The sequence below is a fragment of the Dendrobium catenatum genome, unplaced genomic scaffold, assembly GCF_001605985.2.
Source record: "Dendrobium catenatum unplaced genomic scaffold, ASM160598v2 fragScaff_scaffold_1232, whole genome shotgun sequence".
Taxonomy (NCBI): domain Eukaryota; kingdom Viridiplantae; phylum Streptophyta; class Magnoliopsida; order Asparagales; family Orchidaceae; genus Dendrobium; species Dendrobium catenatum.
In genome coordinates this window covers 1,420,605-1,444,586 of record NW_021319694.1, presented here as the reverse complement: position 1 = coordinate 1,444,586, position 23,982 = coordinate 1,420,605, and the positions used below count along the sequence as shown (strand labels likewise).

The following is a 23,982-nucleotide window of genomic DNA, read 5'->3' as shown; positions in this document are numbered from 1 at the left end:
ATTTGGTGTCGTTGGGTTCATATTTCTAAGACGCTCAGTTTGATAGTAAGTTTACTGAAATTGGAGTTTATGTGATCTCGAATTTAATTTTTGAAGTCTCTGGCTTGATTTTGCCTCGAGATTCGTGCCCGATCAAGATGATTTTTTGAGGATATATCACTCATCAATACAGCTAGAAATATTCCTAAATTTAGTTTTTTTTTTTATATAATTTTCATGTTGAATGAACCTCTCTTGGTCATTGATCTCGACCTTGTGATGGGCCATCATGACCCTTGATCTCATATGGAACCTTTAATCTCGCTTTAATAATTAGACAATTATAATTTGTTACTAAATATTTTACGTCAATTCTTCTAATTTTTTATGTGCAGGATCCTCGATTTCTTCTAAAGAATGGATTAGGGCTTTGCTTAGTGTGGAAGCCCATGACGAGCAATTGTGGGGACATGTGACATGTGAATGTGACATGTGAAGAAGAAGATGAGCTTTAGATGGATTTCTTGTGCAAATTAGCTCGAATTTGGTTCAAGCATTAGAATTTGAAGATTTTCAAATTAATTTTAGATGCTTTAACACAAGGCTGTAAAAATCGGACCGGACAACGAACCGGAAGAATAAGAGGTTCAAGATTCGACCGGTCGAACCGGGGTCGAACGGGATGATGTAATAAATAATAATATTATTAAAAGTTTATAACATTAATAGAATAATTACGAGAATCTAACCTCAAACAATATAATTCTAAGAATTTAAACTATACAATTTTAATAGATTATCTCTTATTATAATTAAATTAAATTGAAATGATGAATATATTATAATATAATTATAATTTATAAAACACATAGTTTAATTATATTATATTTATGAATATATAATAATTTAATTATAATTAATTTTTATATTTAATTATAAATTTATATAAAATGAGATTCTTATAATATATATATTATAACAAATTTAAAATTTTTAATATAATATATAAATTTATAATATTAAATTACCAAATGTGTAATAAGAATAATATTTAATATAATATTTAAATTTATATTATTAATTTATATAAAATACATTATAACAAATATATAAATTTATAATACAAATTAAAAAAACTTTGCACCCAACTACCCCAAATTTGTGGCCCAACTAGCCCAAATTTGTGGTAGAATCAACCCAATTTAATGACACAATAAAGCTCGAACTCACATTCAAGCTCATATAGCATTTATGTAACTTTTTTAGTCCCACATCATGAGGAAGTATGAGATAGTTGGTTTTTAGCTTTTATATAGTTCCATCTTTTCTAACAAAACTTATTTCATGAGATGACATACATCTATTATGCTATTAAAAATTTCATTATTTAATAAAAAATTTAGTTTAAAAAATGTAATAAAGTAAAATATATTTTTTATATTTTATTTAACATAATTTTTTTAAAAAATTGGCCGGTTCTTTCGAACCTGGATCGATTCGCCGATTCACCGGTTGAGCCGCTGGTTCAGTCCGGTTCAGGCCGGTTCTCTGCGAAGCCGGTTTTTGAACTGGACCAGATCTGTTCATGGTTGAACTGCGGTTGAACCGGCTGGTCGAGTCCGAATTTTAAAACCTTGCTTTAATATCAAAAATCATTGAAGTAGTATCCCTCAAAGGGGGTAATTGTATCCAAAATATTTTTTTTTTCTATATTTCTCCAAATAACAAAAAAAAAAAAAACAAATATATTGGGCAACTTATATGCGTTGGCATATACAGTTAAAATTTGCTTTGTATAAATGATGAAGAAGAAACAATTAAAGATGTTTAAATAACTCATTAAGTAGGCAACTAAAGCATCATTAAAATATTTTATTTAACTAATTATTAGACATATTTAAAAAAGAAATAAATAATATGATCTATATTTAAATTGTTAATTATAAATTGAGACGATACAAGTTTTTAAGTTTTTTACTATCTAATAATACAAAAACAAGCAAAAAATGAATAGTTACAAATTTAATGAGATGTTTATGTAAACATAATTTCTTTCAAGGATCTAAGAAAATTTAATGTTCGATGAAGTTTAAAGTCAGCAAAAATTGCTTTTTTACTTAAACCATTTTATTAGATTTAATATTAAGATTTTAAGAAAATAATTTTGGGCACTTACAGATATTTTTATAATTAATTTGCCAACACGGAAGAGGTGGAAGGCCCCCTCAATCCAAAGTGTTGTGTCAATGGATACGATGAGGATCACCGGCGAATTAGAAAAGGTAAGATCTTAGGGTTTCGAAGTGCACATGATAATTTGTTATCCTTTTTCTCCGGCGAGTTCGGCTGCCGACAACGGCGGCGTTGCCTAATATTACGCTCGACGTTTTTCGGAGTTCGAATTACCGAGCTTTGATAGGTATATCCTGTTTTAGTCTATTTTTGCTGTTCAGTACTCATTCAGTCTCAGCTGTACTAATGATATGGTTTTCCTTATTCCTTGATTCATTTGGATGCTTTTTGCTAGTTTTATTTGCAAGAACTTAGACGAATTGAGATTGGAGAGGAGAAATTTTCGAGTAAGCTTTTTTTGTTTATATATGTTTCGTATCCGTAGTTTTCATTTTTGTAGTTGAACCTCTTTTTTGTAATTCCGTTAACTTTTCATTTATCGCTGATATCTTTCTCTTCCGAGCGAAGTTATGTAAGCACTAGGGAAACTGAGCGGGGAATGCTTTCATAACCTCGCCCCCACCCAATACAACACTTTTGCGTGAAATTGCATCCGAAACTATATTTTTCTTTATCATTTTTAGCGGCATTTATGCCCCTAAAAATGACTTGGAAACTTGATAACATCTGGGAAGTTGACGAATGCATACACTTGTAAGAGCGAATTGGCACATTATTTTAGATGGAGAGGTCTTAAGGCTGCAGGATCTGTTTGATGAAATCCCATGAAAATATAACATCTCTTGAAGAACTCTCATTGTAGGTCATTTCTAATGTGCTTACTTGCAGTTTTGAGCATGCATGGATTATGCTTGAAAAGTTGCTGAAGATGTTCCACTCGTCCTCTTCTGACTCCTTTCATGCCCAACTTTTCAAGAGCTAGGCTTCCTAATCTGTACTTGAGTTCTGCTGATCATCTGTCAAACCAGGTTAGGTCATATGGCTATGTAACTTGTCATGTTGTTTCTATGAAACATTTCTTGGGTGTTAGGTCATTCATTGTGCTGAGAGTAGCTTAGCTATTCGATTATGCTTAGCCAAGCAAGCTATTTTTCACCGTCTTATGTGATTGATTTTCCCCTTATTTAGAACATTTTTGTACCTTGTACTCTATTAGTTGTTTTTTTATAGCAAATAATCATCTTTTCAATCAGAGTAGCTGAAACTCATAAACTGAGCCGAGTGATGAACTTGAGCTGGATCTATCTTCATGTAGCTTTAGTTTGGTTATGACAACCTATTGATTTATATTTGGTCATACCAATTCATATGGCTCAGTTGAGTCAATGCTTTAATTATTTTGCTTGGAATTTTCGGAACACCATTATTTTCATCTATTTCTTATGCTTATACAAGTTGGATAATGTGCCTTTGGAACACTTGGTACTTAAAAATTTTATTTCAAAAGCTACGGATGGCATACTGTATATAATGCGTTAGTCCTTATATAACTAGAAAGGCATTGTGGGACAACCTTATTTAGGCCAATTATTGTAATTTGAGTTGTCATTGCTCAGGGTTGTTGTGGTTAAATATTTATCTTTTTCTCTTTCATGGATGTGATTTTTAATTTTTCTATTTTAGGGTAAATTCTTCTTGAAGGTTTATTTTAGATTTTCACAATTTATTGAGTATCTTTGTCTCTCATCAGATTGAGTTAGATTCTCCTATGTTAATATTTTTTGGGCTAAATTAACTGGTTAGATTGTTGATGGGTCCTAAGAATTAGTGGTAGAAATATTATACCTTATTCGAGAATGTGTACAAAAATTTTGCATTTCAAGTCAGCCTGTGTAATATAGGGTTGGGTTTGGGTAGCTTAAGACTAAAAAAGAAATCAGGTCATGTTGCGTTGGATTTGGGTCAACCCAAAATTAACAAACAAACTATTTAATTGTTTTTTTTATTTCTTCACGAAAAAGCATGTGATTGTGTTCAAATCGGGTATTTTGTCTATTTTCTGTCATCTAATGTTTAAAATATTTATTTTTATTCAATATTTGGGTTTGGGTTCAGATTTTGTACATGTTTAATAAATAGTTTTAATTTCTATTTATTATATTTATTTTGAGTCATTTTGGGTCTAATTTGAACTTGACGTTTGAATTTGAATTGGGCATGGCCTCAGGAGAGTCTGATTCAAGTGGATAAAAAAACTTATGGAGACTTGTTTTTTCTTATGTGAATGTGACCTTGTTAGATTATGTACTACTCCTAGGGAGAATCTAAGTGAAATTTCATACAAGTGGATTTGAAATCCTCTTGAGACTAGGTTTTGGTTTGGTCACTTTTATAACATTTTTATGTCATAACCTTCATTAACCTAACTTTGTACAACTAGGTTGGAATCTCGATTAAGCTTTTGCTCGACAATGCCTTACATGAAGGGGTTAAGGCCTATTGAGTAAGAACTTTCTATTGCCAATACAATATTGGTTAGATTATTGATTTCTCTTAGGGAGAATCAAAGCTGGTTGTATTGAATATGTTATTGATACAACAGAGTGCTGTTACAACAACTATAACACAATATATTCTGAGTTTTATGATAGAGCATAGTGTAATCACAATAATTATAATACAATCGATTATAAGGCTGATAAATAATGTAATGATAATAACTATAACGCATCATTTTTAAATATACATCTTTTCAAGAACTGGATGAATAAGTAAAAAAAATAAATGCACATTTGTTATGGACTTATTGAATAATTTGATCTTTTCATGCTATCTACTTATAAACTTGTGGAACTATATTATTATAAAGTAAATTTACACACCTTATTATATAGGCTGACATAGGATCAACAGTAATTTCTAGAAGATCTTTCTTCAAAGTTAGGATGATGATGTATTATATTTTGCATACACTTTGTAGTCTTTTCATTGCAAATAAGAGATATAACACTTATCATACTTTATGTATAAGTACTACATAAATTTTTATAAAAAAATTAAATATCTTATCTAAGGAAAATTTTGAGGACCTCGGATATGTTTAATCTCCTCCACCTCTGAGGAGATTTGGATGAGAAATGTTTTTGCTTATAGTTAATTAAGCTAGCAACTGAAGTAATAGTGGGAAGAACTTTAATAAAACAAATCCATTGTGCCTGCAAGTTCAGTGTTGGAAAGCAAAAAAAGGATTAGTCATACTTCTTGCTCTTCATTGAAAGTTCGTGAGAGTTGTGAAGCCCTAAAAAATTAGTCCCAAGGCTAACCAAGAGAGGGTGTGAATTGGATAATTAAAAATTATTTAGGAAAAAAGAAATTCTTTTTATTACTTAATGCGAAAGTTATTTAAATTCACAATCAAAAGATAAATCACAGTTTTCATCCGCACATATAATTGCAGAAAAATAAAGTGCAGAAAATAATCAGAATGAGCACACCAGAATTTATAGTAGTTCGGTCAACCTGACCTACTTCCACTCCTTAGAAACTCCCTCTCTAATTATTACACTAAATAATAGTGACTCTCCTTTTGCTCTCACAGCAAGGCGGAGAAGCCTGTACAAACGTTGTTTCACCTCCCCAGTGCGGCAGAGAACCTTAACTCTAATTTCACCCTCCTGGTGATGGTCAGAGAACCACAAATCTATTTTCACCCTCATGGTGATTGTTAGAGAACCCAACTCTATTTTCACCCTCGAGGTGACGGTTAGTGAACCATGATCTTTGTTGAATAATTTCTTCTCCGGAGCCTTAGAGAATCGAAACAAATGCTTTTCTAGGCAAGATTCTTTCTTGGAGCAACCTTTTGAATCCTCTCACAACTTCTCCCTCATAAAATCTCCCTCTCTTCTCTCACAAAGCTCTCATTCTTTTCTTCCTCAAAGCTTTCTCCTGAAGTCTCAACAACCAATTAGTTTCTAATAGGAGTATTTGAAAACCTTAAGTAATGGGCTCAAGAAATCCCAATTTTCAAGAGATTGGTCTTCTATTTATACAGTACGATACACGTATTGTACAGTACGATTAGTACAATTCAGACTCGTCCAGTAAGATCATTCAGATGAACTGTTCAACTTTTATAACATTTCGTACTATACGATAAAACATTGTATGGTACGAACCATAAAAATTCGTTATGTTCGTTTAGGGCGATCCTTGGGACGGCCAACATCGTACATGGCTGTCGTCCAGCACTATGGACATCGTACGATACTATCAGTATAAAAATCATCGATTTCATTTGGTACGATCTTGGACGACCAATTTCATATAAGGATAATCATACAGCATGAACTATGACGTACAATACGATCAATCACAATAGTTGTCCATGATTTAATTGCCTGATATCAGGGGATTAATTAAGAAATTTTTTGGTTAAGGCATATAGTACGAACCAAATCGTACTGTACGATTATTATAAAATTAGTATCTTTCTTAACCTTTGGCAGTTAGGGTTTAACAGAGCACAATATATCGTACAGTATGAATTAAAATCGTATAATGCGACATAGGATCGTACAGTACGAATTTCTTAAAAATAAAACATTCTTAAAATATTTTTATCCCCCCTAGTGTTTGTGCAAGATTACTTAGCAATGATATCCACCCAAATACATGATATATGATGTTGTATTTTTTATTCAAGTGGAGCAGGATATGTGATGTTGTATTTTTTATTCAAGATATACCCAAGCATACGTCCTAGAGCGATGTTTTACATTCTCCTAGTGGCTGGAAGTCGAATGAAAGTGAGGTTTTGGATGTAATCATTTAACATTTGAGCTTCATCCATTTGGGTGTTTGACATTATGAAGTAGGTGACAATTGAAAGGAGGGGAGTGATATTTATCCGGTCTCAAGCTTTAGGGATGATAGATGTTCTCAGAACGTGCTAGATAACCCTGACATTTTTATTTAGAGTTTGAACCAAGGGTTGGTGGTAGTTCAAAGTAGCATTTCGAAGCAAGAGATTTACAACACTCCAATCAAAATTGGATCTGGAGGCCATGAAGAGAGGTTTATTTCTTTGGGTGTTTAGCTAAATAAGGATTCCTATGTCCTCTTTGGTGATTTTCCACATTCTGACAATACACACTTGAAGGCATTACAGTAGCATCCCCACTAATCTTTAGGTTTTCTAGAAACTCGTAAAGGATTTTAGTGTTGAAGGGATAGACAAAAGTCAAAAGAAATTGATAAGCAGTGGAATTGAAGAGGTTCATTACCAGAAAGTTTAAAGCCTATTAATTAAGAAGCTTGGAAGGTGTGATCTTGGCTTCTTTGTATTTTTGGTAGGCAGCTTCATCAGAAGCTATCAAAAAGCGACCATCAGTAGGGTTGTGAGAGGAGGAAGCACCTTGGGTTTAGCAACTGCACTTTCCACCGCTAGCCATTGCAAAGATTAAAATTACAAGGACTAGAAGGTAATGTAAAAATTTTAAGAGAATTGAAGCAGTTTAAATAGACCTTCAGTAAATTGTATCGTATAATCGTGAGATCATATGAGACGATCGAATGCAACTATTTCGGCCAGACGATCAGCCAAAAGATGTGTCTGATCGTACAGTACGACCAAACTTTGTATGGGACGATTAGAGACATGGAGCTTGTCCTGAGGAGTCAAGCTGTACGATTTTTTGACAAAAAGGTTTGTACAGTACGAATACGATCAATGATTAATGTCGTATCAACCAAAATCAAATTGTCCCAAGTTGAATTGACACGTGGATCATACAATATTAAAAAGGTGTCAGTACAGTATGATAGTCAATGATAGATACAATCTAGATCATTCAAGGCAAGGGTTGTGATAAAAAATGTGTTGTACATATCGTACTGTACAAATGTGGTTCGTACAGTACAATTGAGGATGAATTTTTTTTGTTTAGTAGTAAAGATAGCGAGGTTCAGTAAGGTTGTTTGTGTAATGATCAGGATACAATCATAAAGAACGATAACAATAAAACCAAAAGAACAAAAACATGACCAAAAATAAAATATGAAAATCACACGACAAAAACACATATGTTGAGAAGCCCATGAATGACTAATTTCAAGTGATATGATATAAATATCGAGCCCAAAAATCATACGCTCCCACTGGGTCTTTTGTGAGAGCCCTTAAATCCAAAGATTATGGAAGAACAATTTTGGGAGCCCAAGTGAGTTTGGGTCCTTTCTTGAATTTGGATAAATCATCAGAATGCATGCCATGCTGTGTTTGATGCGACTTTGGTCTCCACACCAACTATGTTCTACGATGAATAGTGCAAGTGTGGCTAATGTGTCCTAACATGCCACATGAATAACATCTAACATCAGGAAAAGGGTTAACTAACATATGATAGTTAAGATTCCTATTCCTAGGTTTATGAGATGCATAACATGGTGAGTGCTTGCGAATATGTTTATTTTGAAAAGCCATTACTTTTTCTAACAACATTTCATTTGCACTTTCAAGAGCAGATATTATAATTTTTAAAGAGTGCTCACTAAGATCTAAATTATTAACATGTGTTTAACTCTTTAAATTTTTTTTTTAAATCAAAATGCAATGTTGTCAAAGAATCATGTGTTTCAGATAAAGCGGTATATTTTTTATTCAATTCATCAAACTCATACAGTAAAGTCATATGATCTTTATCTAAATTAGAACCATTTTTTTTAGCATTTCATTTTTTTTTCAGATATTAGCATTCAGTTTTCAAGCTTGCATGCTTCTTTTTCAGTTTCCTGTAAGAATCATGAATCTCTTTTGAAATAACAAGCACTTCATCGTATGAAAGTTGACATACCTCATCTTGATCAGACTGATCAAGATAGCTGTTTACCCTTAAATATTGATTTTTCATCTCCTCTGCTTCTATTCCAGATGAATCTAAAGTAGGTTGGCTAAAAAGGCCTTTTGAGATCTTCGCTTGCCTTTATAGGACTTTGTTTTTTCTTTAACATTCTCCTTCTTTGGTGACCTTTAAGATTTGGGCAATCAGTTTTAACGTGAACTGGTTTCCTGCATTTATAACAGACAATATCATTAGAAGCTTTAGAGTTTCTATAATTCTATCCTTTGCTCCAATGCTGATGATTCTTTTGTTTTTTTCCTTTAAAAAATTCTTAATTGTCGAGTCAGCAATGCGATTTCTTCCTCTCCTCCATCCGAGGAACTGTCTGAATCTTTAGCCTTTAAGGCTACCGTTTTCTCCTTCTTTCTTTCTCCCCGATCAAATTCCCTTTAGCTTATGCTTTGTTCATAGGCAATTAGAGATCCAAGTTGTCAATAGAATAAACATTTAAATTCTTGGATTCTAAAATAACAGCTATTTTGGCATGATATGAACTTGGTAGACTTCGCAAGATCTTATTTACTTTTTCAAAATTTGATAATTCTCTACCTAAATCATGTAGGGATGTGATGATTTGTGTGAATCTAGTATACATTTCAGATATGTTTTCATTAGGTTTCATGCGAAAGAGTTCATAGTCATGGAGCAGAATATTTAACCTAGATTGTTTCTCTTCAGTTGCTCCTTCATGGTTTATGCAGAGTATGTCCTAAATTCCTTTTCCAGTTGTGCAAATAGATACACACATGTAATTATCAGATTTTAAAGCATAGAAAAAATTGTTTAAACATTTAACATTCAGTTAGGCTAAATTTTTATCATTTGTGCTCCATTTAGAAAAAAATTTCAATTTTCATGCCATTTACTAATTGTGACGGTGCAGAATATCCTTTCTAAATTAATATCCACATGCGATAATCAATTGATTGTAAGAATATAGACATCTGAATTTTTCAAAAATCAAATTGAATATTATTAAATTAAGGTGGCCATGTGATTAAATAATCTTCCGCATTATTACGATTTTCAAAGTTAGTCATTGATCATTTTTTAAAAGGTTTCTAAACTTAATTTATGAATCCCACTTTGATATCACTTGAAAGTTCATGAGGGTTGTGAAACTCTAAACAACTAATCCCGAGGCTAATCAAGAGGGAGGGGGTGAATTGGATATTTAAAATGCTTTAGGGTTGCGAAACCGAATTAAATTCACAATAAAAAGATAATTCACAGTTTTCACCCACATATATAATCGCATAAAATAATTAAAACGAACACACCAGAATTTATAGTGGTACGATCAACCCGACATACGTCCACTCTTTAGAGACCCCTCTCCGAATATTGCACTAAACAGTGACTCTCCTTTTGCTCCACAGCAAGGTGAAGAAGCCTGTACAGACGCTGTTTTACCTCTCCGGTGCTACAGAGAACCGTGACTCTTTTACAGACAGAGAACATCAACTTTTGCAGATAGAGTACGATCTGTGCAATTCAGACTCGTCCAACAAGATTGTTTAGACGAATTGTTCAACTTTTATAACATTTCGTACATAACAATAAAACATCGTATGGTACGAACTGTTGAAATTTCTTCTTTTGTTTGGGACGATCCTTGGAACGGCCAACATTGTGCACGGGTGATCGTCTAGCACTGTGGACATCATATGTTATGATCAGTACAAAAATAATGGATTTTGTTTGGTACGATCCACATGACGACCAATTTCAGACATGGGTAATCGTACAATATGAACTATGCCGTACAGTACGATCAATCACAATAATTGTCCATGATTTGATTGCATGATATCGGGGGATTAATTAAGAAAGATTTTAATTAGGACGTACAGTACAAATAAATCATATTGTTTGATTAGTACAAAATTAATATCTTTCTTAACCTTTGATATCTAGGGTTTGACAGAGCAGAACATATCGTACAATATGAATTAAAATCGTATAGGATGATATAAGGTCGTATAGTACGAAGTAAATATCGTACAGTATGAATTTCTTAAAAAGAAAACTCTCTTAAAAATATTTTTATCTCTTAAAATACATAATACAATGAAAGCAAATTGTAACCTTAGTTTACCCAGTCTTCAGCTGATCAGAATTGCAAGTGAACGGTGTACTGATTTCCTGAAATGTTAGTACACAGAAAAACAAAACAAAATATTATAGAAATAGGAGAAAACAGTAGCTGACACAATATGTTTGTTATCATCAAAATCATAGTGTTTGACATAGGTTTGCAACATTCATAGATAGTGAGATTTCATATAATAATAAATTTTGTTTCAATTCATTAATAGATAAGATCTACATTAGCCGAAGATCTTCGGAAACTTCTCTTCATCTCCAATAATGTACACGAGCCCAACTTTAGGCCACTTGAAAGATTCCTTTGTGTTCATGTTCATCTTGTTGTACGCAAAGATTGCTACTTTGTACTAATTGAACCGTTCATCTAAGACAATAATGCGTGATTTTAGATGTTTGTGTATCATTATATCTGCTTCCTTATTAGATAACATAAAATATTTGTGTTACCCAAAAAAAAAATAATAATAATAAAAGAACTCATAGGGAAAACACAATTTAATCATATGATCAAAAACCTAAGCCATCAACAGACTAATAGAATAGGCATGTTACTATAAAGTCTTATCGTGGGTACATTTCTGATAGGAAATATTTGAGTTTGCAAGTAATCCTATCGCATGCACTTGAGTTCGCAAGCAACTCTAACAAGAAATTGATAAAAATATCAAGAAGACACAAGAAGGATAATGACACAACCCAAAATAACCTTAGATTTTTATTAAATACTCAAAGCACATCAAACATAAGAAAATATACAATTGATCTTCTATTTGAGAGGAGGATTGTTCTCTCCCAATCTCTAGACACCAAGTCTAGAGCCCAAGAAACCCAAGAGATTCCAAGAGAAAACAATATTCAAGCATGCCCTATCCCTACCCTTTCATGCTTATTTATAACCTTAGCCACCGACCCCCCTTGCTAAAAATAGATTAAATCAAATAGATTATTCCCCTTACCAAAAATAGATTAACCCCCTTACCAAAAGTAGATTAATCCCCTTGCCAAAATAGATTAAATCAAATAGATTAATTCAAAAAGTGGACCCCACTATTAATGGACAACAATCAAATAGGGCGTGAGCCCTTATTGCTTGGGCGGCAGCATGGGAGGCGGTTTGACCCGCCTTTTATAGACTAAGGCCGGCTAATGTGGGGTCGGCTGGGTCGGTTCAAGAACTGACCTAACAATTTTTTCTTGAACAAAAAATCTTGGGAACCTCATTTGTGTGGCATAATCACACTTTTATTCACATCTCCTATCTCTACACAGAACTCGAGACAGTTTTTTAGAGCATCCAATTTCTACCCCAACTTCTGTTTATTATTATTTAATTTGAGCTAGCTGTTTTTCAACTCCCTTATAACTACAAAATTCTTCAAGGGAGGAGGATGTTGATTGACTACGAGCTTGTTGTACTTTTGCTCTCCTACTTTTTCTTGTTTTGACCAACACATTTACCTATAAAATGTATGGTATTGTCCTTGTTCTTTACAATTTTAACTAGGAGAGGGATAGGATGAATATGTATAATGAACTTATTGAGTTCCTTTTCATCATCTCTATGCGCTAATGCAGAGTTAACAAATCACCTGTATAAAATTATTCAATGAAGGCTTAAAGTTAATTTATAAAAATAAGTCACGCAAACTAATACTTAAAATACAATAATTTTCATATAATTCACGCTTTGATATTTGAATAATGGCAATAATTTTTTGCCCTTGAGCATTTTATTTCTTTTTCAATTGAACATTCTTGGTCCTTTCTCTCCAATATACTTTTCACATTTTCCCCCCAATTCTAGGATGGCTTCACAAGCCCATTGTTATAATGCTTTGAAATATTTAGTGATAGTGTACTGAGTTGAGGAATGTTTCTTCAGGGCAATTGTCTCTTAGTGCAACATATGTTTATTTTTCCTTTTTAGAATCCTCTCACATGATAACCTATCCTATGAGCATATAAAAATTTATTTCTCACCTTCAACTTAGGCAAGCATCTCAATAAAAAGAACATTGTGCTTATCATTGTCTCACATAATGCTATCTACAAAGATAACATAGACCTAACTTTACATACATCATCCGTCTGAGTGCTCACAATGAATGCTTTTTGTAGATTTGCATTCTTGAAGATATTTTTTTTTATCCAAAAGCCTAATACTCGGTTCATCTTTTTCCATTTTTCCTCAGCTGGAAATTCTCCAAACCTTAATTGGTTATCAGAGCAAATCCAAGACCACCAAATCTTCTGTTCTTATCTCCAATATTGAACATAAGGGAGTATCCTTCGTTTTCCTTATTATCAACCATCCTTTATAATAATATTGATGAATTAGGACCCAAAGAACTTCAATTCGAGAGTTTTGAAATCTACTTAAGGGAGATCTCTCAACTCTTCTTAGAAGATTTGAAGTTTAAGTATGCCTTATAATTTATCAATCACACCCTCAAATTTATATGTGATTTGAGCAATGTAATATCTCTCGAACGATATGATTGGAGGGGACATTTACATGCATAATAAAGCAATTCAAACTATTCCATATTTTATATGATAATCAGAACATAATAAAGGGTTCGAACTATGGTCAGACCTTGTTTGAATATTGTTCTAGCAAGGTTTGAATATGGCTTAACATGATTCAAGCAATATTCAAACATGTTTAGAATATCGAACAAAGTTGGATTAAGTTCGACTAAATTTCAAATAATGTTCTAATGATATTCAAATATGGTTGTAACAAGTAATATTATCTCTATAGCAATTCTGAGTTTAGGGTTTTGTATGTGAACACCTCCTTTGCACTATAGTATACAACTATAGGTGATGAATACATATAAATCTAAATAACCAAATGTATAACATCACTAACCTTGAACAGATAATATTTTGAAAGTCAAAGCAATCACTGTGAAGCTTGACCATAGACCAGTCATACGAGCTCTAAGACCCCCATAGTTGGAGAAAGTATTGAGCTCTCCCTTTTATAGAATCTCATGTGAGTCATTGGTCAAGGGTTATAACTCATATTTTAATATAGTAGATCCTTTTCGTTCGTAAGAGTCTAAGAGATCTTTTTGCTATATTTCTACATATAACAAAATAATGGGGATATTTGGCTAGTTACGGTTATTATGAGTCATATAATGTCAAATTTCTGAAATAATTCTCATTCATCGACCATATGCAAGATGAAATACAAGATTGAGGATACAACGTTAACTATAATCTTCACTACTATCGACATTTTGAGTTGTTTGTCTTTTGTCATTTGAAATATCAAATCAATGGACTTTGGATTTAGATAAAGAGATGAAATGCTAAGTTTTTTACTTTTCAAAGATTGGGTCTTCAAAGAAGGGTATCCTCTTAATGATCCCGATGATGGCTGTTTCATGACTATGTCATGTGACTTTTTTTAGTACATTATATCTGACAACAATGCTGTGCTTAGCAGCTAGGCGTCATATTTGCCGAAGTTGTGATTTTTGTTTCTTCCAATGATAAATGAATAGTGTAAGTCTCGAGAGTTTTATTAGCAGGCACTCACTTTCATGTGCTTTCAAGCATTAGACCGTCTTCTAATAATTAGGCTTGCAAATTCACAAAGCAGGAAGAGGCATTGCGTCATGTCTGCACAGGCGATTTTAGCCATTTGCCAGTTTGGTGGAGATTTTATGACCAACAGTGATGGATCTATGTCTTATAGTGGTGGAGAAGCGCATGTTATTGACATTTACCGAAGCATGCACTTCCACGAACTTGTAACGGAGATATCCGACATGTTTAACTGCAATATGGATATGTATTCCATCAAATACTTTCTTCAGAACAACAAACGTGTTCTGATTACAATATCAAATGACAAAGACTTAAGAAGAATGGTTGATTACAATTCAGATTCTACAGTTGATGTTTATATTCTGAAGAAGGTGGAGAACAGGTATTTAAACTAAGATCTCGTCATTTTTTAGTATGATGCTATTCAGGTAATATCACATTTGTTTTCTTTTATGTAGGATAATTAGGAGTGTTGTAGCTGATTCAGGAACCTCAACTGATGTAATTACTGCTGTGGAAGGTGATGTCACTCCTTACTCCGACAATCGACTACGAATAACAAATGGTTGGGACAATTTGATCATGGGCGTGGGGCAGGCTTTTGATAGTTCAAAGGAATTCCGAGAAGTGCTGCACAAATATGCCATTGCCAAAGGTTTTGTGTACAAATTTATTAAGAGCGAAGGACCTCGTGTCACTGTTGTGTGCTCTGCAAAGGATTGTCCCTGGCGGATACATGCTTCAAAGTCATCTGCAAATCAAGATTTTACAATCAAGAAGATGAATGATATCCACACATGTGAAAGGGAAAATAGCAAACAGAGTCATAGGTTGGCAACACAGAGCTGGGTTGCCAGCGTTATAAAGGAGAAGCTTCGGGACACTCCCGATTATAAGCCAAGGGACATTGCAAATGATCTTGAGCGTGAGTATGGACTGAGATTGAGTTACCATAGGGCATGGCGTGGAAAAGCTATTGCTGAGAAAGAGCTCCATGGTTCTGAAGAGCAGGCTGGAAGCGAACTGCTCTGGCTATGTGAGAAGATTATTGAAACAAACCCAGGCAGCTTTGCTACCTTACAAGCATCAGATGATTCAAAATTTATGCGTCTTTTCTTATCCTTTCATGCATCCCTAAATGGTTTTGAACATGGTTGCCGCCCCCTCCTTTTTCTTGACGGTATCACACTCAAAGCTGTCAAACGATGGAAATTGTTAACAGCAACTACTGTTGACGGAGAAAATGACATATTTCCAGTTGCCATGGCTGTTGTTGATACTGAAACTGATGAAAACTGGCACTGGTTCTTGTTACAGCTGAAATCAGCTATAGGTATGTCCCGTACCATCACCTTTGTGTCCAATAGACAAAATGGGTTGGAAGAGTTAGTGTCGCAGGTCTTTCAGGGGTGCTTTCATGGTTATTGTATTAATAACCTCATTCAGGAATTCAAGGCAGAATTTGATGATTCCTGGCCACAAGAACTAAAGGATGAGATGGTGGATAATCTCATTCATGCTGTTTGTGCATGCAAGGTTGATGAATTCAACGAGTGCATAAAGATTATAAAGGCAGCTTCGCAAGAACTAGCAGAGTGGGTTTTGTCCATGAAACCAGAACTCTGGTCCGACGTCTTCTTTAAAGGTCTGCGATATGGCCAGTACTCATCATGTGCTGTTCAAATATTCAATGAGTGGATATCTTCAAGACAAGAGCCTTCAGTGTTGCAGATGATTGATATGATCCGGTGCAAAATAATGGAACTGATATATAAACGGCATGAATCTTCAAACACTTGGACTGAGACGATGCTAACACCTTGTATGAGTCGAAAGGTTGAGGAAGAACTATCCAAAACACGAAATTGCAATGTCATCTGCCCACGTGGCAGTGTATTCGAGGTGAAGGATGAGATGAACTATGTTGTTGATATGGAAACCTGGGAATGTACATGCCGGAGGTGGCAGGTCAGCGGTCTGCCCTGCTCACATACCCTTGCTGTCATCCAACGGTCTGGTTGGTGTATATATGATTTCTGCTCCAAATACTTGACTGTAGACTGCTACCGTCAGGCTTACATGATTTCCATTAACCCAATAGCTGATCCAGTTCATTCGGTATCTTTGGTTCCTTTTCGAGCCAAGCGATTGCCAGGCAGGCCAAAGAAGAAACCAGTGGAGCCCCGCATTACCAGTAAAAGAGCAGTTCGTTGTAGCAAATGTAGAGGATATGGACACTACAAGCAAACTTGCACAACATCTATTTAGAAAAATGCATATCTGTCATTAGGTAAAATAATTAGTTCTACTTGTTTGTAGAATGATTTTTTTTCTTTTTTTATTTTCTTTCAAGGGTTGGAAGCCATTTGGGGTTGAAGCTTCATTTCATGGAGGAAGCCTAAATTGGTACTCTGTAGATATGGAAACTTTTTAAGATGATGGAAGCCTAGTATATTCTTACTGGTTCTTGATAATAGTTCAACTGATTTTGTAGGTGAATTAATCTTGGACTTGGGCTGGATGTTTTGGTTGTGGATCATTGAAATGGTTCTGGTTACGTTTATTATTCACGTGCAACCTAGTTTTTACAGTGCTTGTGTTATTTTCTTTTAACAGATTTGGGGTCACAAATATCGTATTGTAATGACATCATATCACATTCATTAATATTTTTAAACGATATTTAATATACTTTATAAAATAATGTTATCTTGATGTCGGTCACCGTTATTTTATGTGACATCTTAGAAGTTACAATTACAACTAATAGAATCTAAATATTTTTAATTATAAGAACATTGAATATGAATATAAAGTTTTTATATGCACTGTAATTTTCATGTATTTATATATTAAATTTTTAAAATTTTATATTTATCTTCATAATATCTGAATTTTAAAATTAAATAAAAATATTAATAATCTTAGTTTTTTTAAAGTTAAATATAAATTTTAATACATATATTTGATGTAATCAAAATATTAAAAATGTTATTCAAGTTTATATTAAAGTTGAGATGTTAGATATGTAAATTTATGAAAATTGTGTGTATGTATGTAAATCCCTTGAATAATATAATATCATGATAATTATAAAAACATTTAAATAATAAACAATCACCAACTCCTTAGATTTGAATATCATGATTATTTGCAATGGCAGATTTTGTGACCGTTTTCATGGCTATTAAATGAATCTTGTTTTTTTTTTTTGAAGAAGAAGATTGAGCTTACTATATTAGTAATAAAAGAAAAAAAGCAACTACAAGCTAGATTCCTCCTTCAAAGTGTTAGTTAGCACATAAGTTTGCTAACTTATTACTTTTTCTACTAATACAATTGAAAATAACAAAATTAAAGTTAGTAAGAATTTCCATACCCTCTTCCTTGAACTTCCTTGTTTTCCAATCTCTTTGAAGGTAAGAGATGATATTTGAATTATTTCCTTCAATAATAATGCCTTTATATTTGAACATCCAATCCTTGATCTCCTCTTTTAGAGAATGAATAGCTAGAAACTCTAATTGAGCTATATCCCAGTGTACACAAGTTCTTCCATAAGCAAAGAGGAATCTCCCTTTACAATCCCAGAAAACTACAGCAATCCCCGCTTTGTAGGATGAAAGAAGAGATGCATCAACATTAACCTTTAGCCAATTGGGTGGAGGAGGATGCCAAGTATTAGACTGTCTTATCAACTGATTAACATCCCAATACCCCAAAATACATTGGCTAAAGTTCTGTGAAACCGAAGCATAGCAAATACCATTTGAAGCTATCAAACTAGAATTGTCTTCTACACCTTCATGAATCATCTTGTTTCTACTTTTCCAGGAAAGAAAAATTGTATTGCAATACAGATTAACCATCATTCTTTTCTTCACAATATTAGTTTCAAGCCAATTAATACAATGTTTAATTTTATCAAACAGTGGAATTCCGAACCCCCATTGGTTTAGATGTTGTATTACCTCTCTAAGTTTCCAGCATCCACACATGATATGTTCCACGTTTTCCATTGTATTACATCCCCTAGGACAATTGGCATTTTGTATTAATCTTCTATAGCATAGAAATTGGAGCGATGGGATGGAATTTATAGTCAATCTCCACCAAATCACTTCCACCAGAGCATTCAACTTAGCCTTCCTTATCCAATTCCAATTATGAGAATCATCAGTTCCATGTGCAGCAGCTTTGCTGACTAATCTCGAAATAGTCATTCCAGAATTTTGATTTATCAGCTCCATCTGATCCTCTTCTTCCTTATGTGTTATTTTAATTTGAATGATCAAATTAACTAGATCCCTCCCAAAGTGTTTCATCAGCTCTGCTTCATTCCAATGGACATCCAGAATAAATTTTTTTACAAAAACAGAGCCATCTTCACATGGGGCAACAAATGTAGGCCACATATCTATACATTTATCTAATATACAATTGTCTTTAAATGCATCTACAGATTCTCCATTTGCTATATTCCATCTCACAGTAGGCTTCAACTTTTTGCAACCTTCACTCAGCCGTTTGTATGATGAGGAACAACTACCTCTGCTGTTTCCCTTCTCCAACTTTTCACCGTATTTTGTTTCCATTACCTTGTGTAAGAGTGAATGTTTTTCCTGTATGAATCTCCATGCTAATCTTGCTCTTAAAGGAGTTTTTGTAACAATAGAATGTAATCCACGGCCCCCACATTCAATAGGCTTACACATTTCATTCCATTTGACATAATGCATCCCCTTTGAACCATTCTTCTTATTCTAGATAAAGTTTATGCATATTTTATCTAGCTCTTCCAGCACCCGTTTTGGTACTAGTGAGTGAGCCGCATGAAAAGTAGGAAGAGCTAGCAAAACAGACTTTACCAATATCAATTTACCTACCAGTGATAAGCATTTGCTTCCCCATTGATTAAGCTTCCTCAATGCATTATCAATGATGAACTGAAAGTTTTCACTTTTGAGTTTTCTCAATGCTATCTTCAAACCAATATAGTTGAATTCTTTAACGGTTTTGAAGCCCATAATTCTTGAGATGCTGTTCTTCTTTCTCCTCCCCACATGCTTCCCGAACATTATGATAGATTTGTTGTGGTTTATTCTTTGGCCAGTCTAATTACAAAATTTTTGAAGAATGTTCTTGACATCCAAAACCTCTTGCCTATTATCCTTAGAGAACATTATTACGTCATATGTGTACAGTAGGTGGGAAATTCTTGGCCCTTCTGAGTTAATCTTGATACCACAAGAGATATGTTGAAAGGCATTTGTGAGTAGTTGTGAGCAAAGTATAAAAAGGATGGGAGACAAGGGGCATCCTTGCCGAAAACCACTTCTAGCTTGAATCCAATTTGAGCAATTACCGTTGATGATTATAGAGAACTTTGGGTCTTCCACACACTCAATGATGAGATTGGATGTTTTAGGAGGAAAATTAAAATACTCCAACACTTTCCTTAGAGAAGACCATCTATGGAATCATAAGCATGTTCCATGTCTACTTTGAAAGATACTAGACCTTTAGTAGCTTTTGAGAACCTTAGTTTATGAAAAATTTATTTTTCCACCAATACATGATCAGATAATGATCTCCCCTTAATGAATGCCTCTTGCTCCATAGAGATAAGTTTAGGAATGACCACAATTAGTCTATTCAATAAAATCCTTGCCGCCACCTTGTCCACAGTGTTACATAGACTTATAGGCCTATAATTGGAAGGAAGAATGAGATTTGATACCTTAGGTATGAGCACTATCAATGTTTCCTTCCATTTCTTGTTTAGTTCTCCATGGCTAAAGAAATGACATATAGCCCTCCAAAAATCATCTTTGATGATTTCCTAATAAACTTTAATGAAAGTATGTGAAATACCATCATTACCAGGTGAAGTATTACCTCCCAATTATTTTAGAACACCTTCTACTTCTTCCATGGACAATTCTGCATCCAAAAATATGTTATCCCAATTATTCAAGCTATTGATAGGTGTCGGCCACCCTTCTAGATTGCACCTCCTTGCTTCCCATTTTTTTTTGAAAAAAACGCAGGAATACAACCTCCATCTGGCCTTGTTCTTCCACCAACAACCCATTATCATATTTTACCTTGATTATATTATTGGAGTTTCTTCTAGCACTAGCATAGGAATGAAAAAATTTTGAGTTTCCATCACCTTCATTTAGCCACTTCACTTTGGCCCTTGCTTCGACCAGGAATTAAATCTTATCATGGTTGTATTTAGTTCATTCACCTTTGCTTTGAGACTCCAATAATCCAGTTCTGATAGGACCCCTTGAGAAGCTTCTTTGCATTGAAGTTCCATAATTTATGCTTATTTAGCTCCTGTAACTTGGCCTTACTCCAAAAGAACAAAGATTTCAAGGACCTTTTAAATTTTTTTGTTGAGAATTTGAGAGTAATTACCTTGATAATTCCTGCTCCATTCCTTCCTTACCACCCCGAATGATGCTTGATAAGATGCCCAACAATTCTCATATTTGATGTTTGTTTTGGAGTTTAATTTAAAATTCTGGAAATTCAAAATGATAGGACAATGGTCCAAGGCTATCCTAGCCAAATGCCTCACTACCAAACGGTATGGGGAACTCAATGCAGCTGTGTTGATAAAACACCTATCCAACCTTTCAAGTATCCTTGCACCACCACTTTTATTGTTGCACCATGTGTATCTAGGCCCACTAAACCCAACTTTATGTAAATCATTATTGAGCAAGCATTCCTTCATCTCCCTTGGTCCTTCAGAGAAAATGAATATTCTTCCTCCCATTTTATCTTCTTTACCCATTAAACAATAAAAGTCTCCACCTATCGCAATAGGTTGGTCTCTAATGGAATACTTGTCTAACATATCCCATAGATCCCTTCTCTTTTGCACTTCTCTACTTCCATACACCGTGGCTACCCTCGCCTCTCCTTGTTGAACAATTTAAGTTCTCCAATAACAACTTGTGAAGAAAAATCTTCCACCGAGAACTCAGCAATATTAGAATTCCAAAGAATTAATATGCCCCCAGATAGTCCTGAAGACGAAACAAAGAAAAAGTCCCAATTGTTGCCAATCATGCCATCAATCTCATTTCTATCAATTTCAGTTAATTTGGTTTCTTCCAAACCCAAAAAGAACACTCCATTATTTTTAACAAATTCCTTAATATATAGGGAAGCACTCTCCCCTACAATTCCAAAAAGCTATGGAATACATTAAATGAGATTTGGTGGATTAATCCCCAAAGTACCTTTCCCTTCAAGCTCCAATCTTCGGCTTCTTGTTGATGAATGGATTGGTCCCAATTCCCTTAGCTGCTTTGGCCTTTTTTTTCTTTGTAGGAAGAGAGGAGTCCACCTTTCCTCCAATTTCAAAAATCACCGTTTCACTGTGACCTGCAGTAGAGGCTTCTTTATCTTCATTATCATCTTCATTCTCTATTACACTGATAACTTCATTTACAACATTCTCCTCTTCAAGAGTGACAACAGTAGTTTTCTCAAGGAATTCTCCTTCCTCCAGATCAACCAGTGCTTTGAAGCTATTCTGATCATACTTGAGAACATCTTGATCATTTCTATTTCCCACTTATAAATTATTTGATATATGTGCCACCAGCTAGATTTTGTTCCACTATTTTCTATTCTTATATTGCCTTATCTTCATTTGATTCTTCTTCAATTGCATGAATTTGTTTTGACTGAACCCATTTGGTTCTTCTGTCATCCCGGGAAATAGGTCTTCTAGGCCAATTGTTGTTAAATTTCTTCTTCCTATAGCTTACCAACATCCATGGTCCATATTCTTCATTTTCAATCAATCCTTCTCCTACCAATTTTTGATTACCTTCATCAGTAACCTTCCTCACCATATTGTTGGAAGTATCTTTAACCGACTGTTATGAATTTCCCATGTTCTCCATTTTGGCTTTAGCATAATCATTCTTACCATGACCAATCTTTCCACATTCAAAGCATAGATTAGGCAGCCTCTCATATTCTATTCTCTGGAATAATCAGTCCTTCTTCATTGATGACTAAAGGCTTGTTCATCTTATAATTTACTTTAATTCCAGGAAAAAAACTTGATCTTTCATTCCAAATGCCGGCGGTGAAGACGACACGTCCCGAGCTCCGCCGCTAATTGGATGTTCAGATGAACGTTGATCCTCCAATGGACCATCAGCCACAAAAGACTGGCGACCGTTCATCATCATTGTCCCGACGATGAAGCTGTGAAATAAAAAATTCGAAAAATAGAAATTTGAATTCCTAGACTATCTCTCTCTACTTTCTCTATCTACCGTTAGTGGCCTCTCATTAAATGAATCTTGTTGCATATTTAAATTAAAAACTTTTAAAAATTAAATATAGGAACATTTTAATTTTAAGTTAAGCAAATTTAAAAGAAAATTGAACATCTCGACAAGATGAACGCAACTAAACAAGTCTTATCTGAGCACAAGTGAGCACAAATCAACGTTTTGAAGCATAATTTAAATTTAAAGATATTAAATAGATGACTAAATGATCTTCTAATTATGTCTTGCTTATTTTATAATTCAGTGGCTCAAAGAGACGAATCCAATGAGCCTAAGATCGCTTGATTTTAGTAGCATTTAGTAACATGGATGCTACGGAAATGACATGATCAAAAAATTAATATAAGTAGTTTGATGGACTCTTCTAGATTTGCTCTAAATTTTCTCCATATTAATGGAGAAAACCAATCCCAAAAATTATAAAGAGGCTCCTACTCCCAACATGAGAGAGTTGGGGGTAGACATTGAAGAGATCTATGGGGCTTGAAAAATCCTTGAGTTATATACCAGAGCACCTCTGTTAGGAAACTTTTGCTCATTGACTGCTAAAGAACTTTCACCACCCAACCATCACAACTAGAACTTTGCTTGGCAACTATCATTAGATCTTCACCTTGTCATTATCAACAAAACTTGGCACGATCATCATTGCTAGACCTTGGCACGATTTACTCCACCTGAGCTTCATAAGCTAAAATACACTGTTGGACCTCCGCCGCATAGCCGTTATAAAACCTTTGTCGGACGATCATTACCACCAGTGATCATCACTTTTGGTCCTTCATGGGACACAAACTATGATCCTCAGGCAACCTTCATTCGACTATGGCCCACTGACTACTATCTCTTGATTACAATCCTCGGACCATCATCGCTTGACTAAAGTCGTCGAACCACTATGGCTTAACTAAGATCCATAGACTACCATCACTTTGTAGGTCTGGTTTTAGACCGAACCACTATAA

The 23,982-nt window shown here is 34.2% G+C and overlaps 1 protein-coding gene across 5 annotated transcripts; it reads left to right on the top strand.

Moving 5' to 3' along the window:
- Positions 1–2,139: 2,139 nt before the first annotated feature.
- On the top strand, positions 2,140–17,190 carry LOC110094333. Of its 5 annotated transcripts, XM_020819541.2 has the most exons (5): positions 2,176–2,398; positions 2,507–2,558; positions 3,001–3,140; positions 14,740–15,069; positions 15,146–17,190. In XM_020819541.2, exons 4-5 carry the CDS (start codon positions 14,756–14,758, stop codon positions 16,953–16,955), a joined length of 2,124 nt encoding a protein of 707 aa, XP_020675200.1. In that variant the 5' UTR covers positions 2,176–2,398; positions 2,507–2,558; positions 3,001–3,140; positions 14,740–14,755; the 3' UTR covers positions 16,956–17,190. The 5 variants fall into 5 exon arrangements, 4 of the variants coding, with proteins under 4 accessions (XP_020675202.1, XP_020675200.1, XP_020675201.1 ...); XM_020819543.2 differs by lacking the exon at positions 2,507–2,558 and having other exon boundaries at positions 2,140–2,261; XR_003702314.1 differs by lacking the exons at positions 14,740–15,069; positions 15,146–17,190 and adding an exon at positions 13,316–14,733 and having other exon boundaries at positions 2,168–2,398.
- The last annotated feature ends 6,792 nt before the right edge of the window (positions 17,191–23,982 follow it).